This window comes from Diaphorina citri, unplaced genomic scaffold (assembly GCF_000475195.1).
Source record: "Diaphorina citri unplaced genomic scaffold, Diaci psyllid genome assembly version 1.1 scaffold1466, whole genome shotgun sequence".
NCBI lineage: Eukaryota > Metazoa > Arthropoda > Insecta > Hemiptera > Psyllidae > Diaphorina > Diaphorina citri.
The window spans coordinates 75,468-79,370 of NW_007378892.1; the positions used below are offsets into that span (position 1 = coordinate 75,468).

Genomic DNA, 3,903 nt, shown 5'->3' on the forward strand with positions numbered 1-3,903 from the left:
CTCTATCACCCATTCTTTCTCCCTCCATCATCTACACTTCTACAGGTTGTGGTAAGACTACCCAGGTCCCTCAGTTTATTCTGGACGATGAGATCGCCCGGAACCGAGGCTCAGAGTGTTGCATTATGGTGACTCAGCCTCGGCGTATCTCTGCCATAGCTATAGCGGAGCGAGTGGCCCAGGAGAGAGATGAACAGTGTGGTAGACCAGGCTCCAGTGTGGGCTATCAGATTCGACTTGAGAAGTAAGTACTACGAATTATAGTGTTTTGTTTGGTAGAAGTTTCGGACATGTTATGAGGATGATTTTTTTTTAATTTATTTATTTAAATAACATTTTACAGAATAGAGATCTTTTCCTAAGCTGATAATATTATGGTTATGGAATGACGAGAGGTTACCTAGCTTGAGAAGTAAGTACTACGAATTATAGTGTTTTGTTTCGTAGAAGTTTCGGACATGTTATGAGGATGAATGACAAGAGGTTACCTAAGGAAGTTTATGATATGAAAATGGTAGGTACAAGACCAAAGGGAAGACCAAGATATCGATATGAAGACATTATTAGGTTTGATGTGGGCAAGAAACAAGGGAATTAGGAAGATATAAAGGCTAACCAAAGTCTGAGTGGAGCCGAGAAAAGCCAGCTACATGCAATTACGCAGATAGTCACCCATCCAGATATTAACCGCGCGCAACATTGTTTAACAACAGTGATCTATTGGGAACTGGTGCATTCAAAGTGCTATCGTTGCTGGTTGTCAAATACTTTGGGGATAGGGAAAATAACAGGATTTTGGTGCGAATTTCAGAGAGCTACCTAGGAAGCGAGGTTCTATTCTGTACTGTACTGCCGGTATTCTGCCTGAGGTAATGCAGTCGGATCCTATCCTATCAGGGGTGTCTCATATTGTCATGGATGAGATTCATGAGAGGAGTATGATATCGGATTTCCTGTTGGCTATTCTGAAAGATGTCACTGATAAGGTAAGGCCGTAAGGAGAGTTTCTTAGCCTCTGCTCGATCAGTTAAGAAGGGTCTCCAGGGGCCATTAAAAAGGGTCCCAATGGCCATTGAAAATTGTCCCAATAGCCATTTAAAGGGGTTCAATAGACATGAAAAAGGGTTTTTAGGGACAACTTGAAAGGGTTCCCGTGGGCCACTACATAAAAAACTTTACTGACTGAAATCATATTACGTGAGTCAAGGAATTTTTCAGTAAATGGTTTTACTATTATTTTTTCTGCAGAGAAAAGACTTGAAGTTGATTCTGATGAGTGCCACTTTGAATGCAGAGAAATTCTCACAGTTCTTTGGAGGAGCTCCGATCCTGCATATTCCAGGATTTACATATCCAGTACAGGAATATTATCTGGAAGATGTTCTCAATATGACTCGGTAAGTAGCAACTACCTATCATGGCCATTGAAAATTGTCCCAATAGCTTTTTAAAGGGGTCCCAATAGACATTAAAAAGGGTCCCAATAGCTATTTAAAAGGATCCTAACAGCCATTCAAAAGGGTTCTTAGGGACAATTTGAAAGGGTTCCCGTGGGCCATTAAAAATGTAGTTCCCACGGGCCACTACATCAACAACTTTAGTGACTGAAATCATATTACGTGAGTCAAGGGATTTTTCAGTAAATGGTTTTACTATTATTTTTTCCGCAGAGAAAAGACTTGAAGTTGATTCTGATGAGTGCCACTTTGAATGCAGAGAAGTTCTCCCAGTTCTTTGGAGGAGCTCCAATTCTGCATATTCCAGGATTTACATATCCAGTACAGGAATATTATCTGGAAGATGTTCTCAATATGACTCGGTAAGTAGCAACTACCTATCCTTCACGGATTGCCGAATTTTCCATGTCGTTGTTGTAGCCGTATAGCTGCACCGACAGGGGTTGATGGTCTGTAGCCAAGATTTCTTGGCCCGTCCCGAACCGCAGTCAACCATAATGAGGACCTGTGCTTTTTCTTTGAAGCCTGATAAACCCTTTGTAACCTCCAGCTAGCCAGACTGGTTAGGGTTTGGCTGCTCTGATCCCTATTTATAGTCGCACAGCAAGATACCCCCTGTTCAAGGTCCTTTCTATTATTCATTATTGTTTCAGGGGTATAGCTGCACCGACAGGGGTTGATGGTCTGTAGCCAAGATTTCTTGGCCCGTCCCGAACCGCAGTTAACCATAATGAGGACCTGTGCTTTTCCTTTGAAGCCTGATAAACCCTTTGTAACCTCCAGCTAGCCAGGCTGGTTAGGGTTTGGCTGCTCTGATCCTTATTTATACTATTTATAGTCACACAGCAAGATACCCCCTGTTCAAGGTCCTTTCTATTATTCATTATTGTTTCAGGTTTCGCCCCAGGGGTAACAATAATAATTACAATAGAAATCAGAGAGGAGGACGAGGAGGGGGCAGAGGGGGTAGGGGTGGATTTGGAGGGGGTAGAGCAGCTAACAGAGATGTATCCGATGATCTACCCAACATTATAGAGCCCTATATCAGGTATGTACCCATCGCGTAGTATACCTCTCATCAGATGGTTTGTTCGCAGTATTCGCGGTTTGTTCGCGGTATCCGCGGTTTGTTCGTGATATTCGCAGTTATGGGTTCGATCTCAGGCGAACGCAGATTTTTTTCAGCTCTTTTTTTACCGCAAAATAATTGATGAAATCAAAATTTTCGCCTGCGGCCGGTCCTAAAAATTTTAGTTTCTATAGATTGTATAGCTCACAATTTTAGCCTGCGGCGCTGTTCCTCATTCTTTTCGTGTTAACCTTCATCCCTCAGGATGTGTGAATGTGTAGACCGAAAAATTACAAAAAAAAATCAGAAAGTAACCTTTTGTAAAATAATAATGATCAAAGTGTTGAGCATAATATGCAAATGCTTGTCACAAATGCCGTTCCCTGCTTAATACACTAGGTACGCTAAATTTCATGACTTGACTTGGACTTGAACCACCAACCTCCAGATTCAAAGTCCACCGTGGAGGAACAACGTTTGTGTCTAAAATTCAGGATGGCATTCATACAATACACTTTTGCAAAAGAAAACTTTCATGTGAGAAAGTTAATACTGTACTTACACTTTTATGGGTGTTTCTCCCATGAAGGTTTTCTTCTGCAAAAATGTATTGCAGTATTGGCACACCATATAGGAGCTTCATAATATCTTCTCTCTGGCTTGCAGAACTTTGAAGAGAAGTGAGACTCAGCAATACCCAAACGACCAGCAGCATACATAAGGACTTTTAGAAAGTCCAGAGGAGTATAAAAAAAGACGGTTCATCTAGCCTTGAAACAGGTGCTACCTTTTGGCTGTACGGGTCTGTGACATAGCATGCTGTTGGTCCACTCTGTTCTTTAGTCATTAATTTTACACGATCTATTTACTCCTGGATATAGTAGGACTGAAATGAATACGATATTTCTTAAGTACTCTAAAAGTTCTCATTGTAATAATGACATTCCCTAAGTTTGGAGCTGATTAGGAGAAATTAATTTTGGGTGATTCTTTTCTCCCAATGTGAAAGTTAAATCTCGGCGCATGTGCTTCAATAATCAGCATTCATTTCAACATGAGACTGCAAGTCCGTTGTTTCGCTATGATTGAGCGATCTACTTATGATGATTTCCAATGGAATGATGGCTTTGGCTGTGATGTTCAACCAGTCACAGGCTCAATTCTGAAATGAAACAAGAAGTAGATGAGATCTCTATGGATGAAATAAACCCTCACGATGGTGTCAAGTTGAAATTTAGTTCGGATCCACCATGTGACCGAGATATCAAGCAAGCGCCAGACTCTCCACTGTTATTAAATAAGTATCTAAGTAGTAGTAACTTCAGCCCCATCATGCCACGTATGAACTCGAACAAATGTCCTGGGTTTCCTCCTAAC

The 3,903-nt window shown here is 41.3% G+C and overlaps 1 protein-coding gene across 1 annotated transcript; it reads left to right on the forward strand.

Moving 5' to 3' along the window:
* LOC113470254 (ATP-dependent RNA helicase DHX36-like) lies at positions 1-3,247 on the forward strand. The gene is made up of 5 exons (XM_026828544.1): positions 1-244; positions 812-986; positions 1,671-1,819; positions 2,353-2,505; positions 3,193-3,247. The coding sequence occupies exons 1-5, from the start codon at positions 126-128 to the stop codon at positions 3,245-3,247; spliced, it is 651 nt and encodes a 216-aa protein (XP_026684345.1). The 5' UTR covers positions 1-125.
* Positions 3,248-3,903: the final 656 nt, after the last annotated feature.

Coding starts and splice junctions, on each gene's coding strand:
- LOC113470254 (XM_026828544.1), top strand. CDS start 126: ATGGTGACTCAGCCTCGGCGTATCTCTGCCATAGCTATAGCGGAGCGA. Junction 987..1,670: donor TGAAAGATGTCACTGATAAG/GTAAGGCCGTAA, acceptor TTTTTTCCGCAG/AGAAAAGACTTGAAGTTGAT. Junction 2,506..3,192: donor ATTATAGAGCCCTATATCAG/GTATGTACCCAT, acceptor TCTGGCTTGCAG/AACTTTGAAGAGAAGTGAGA.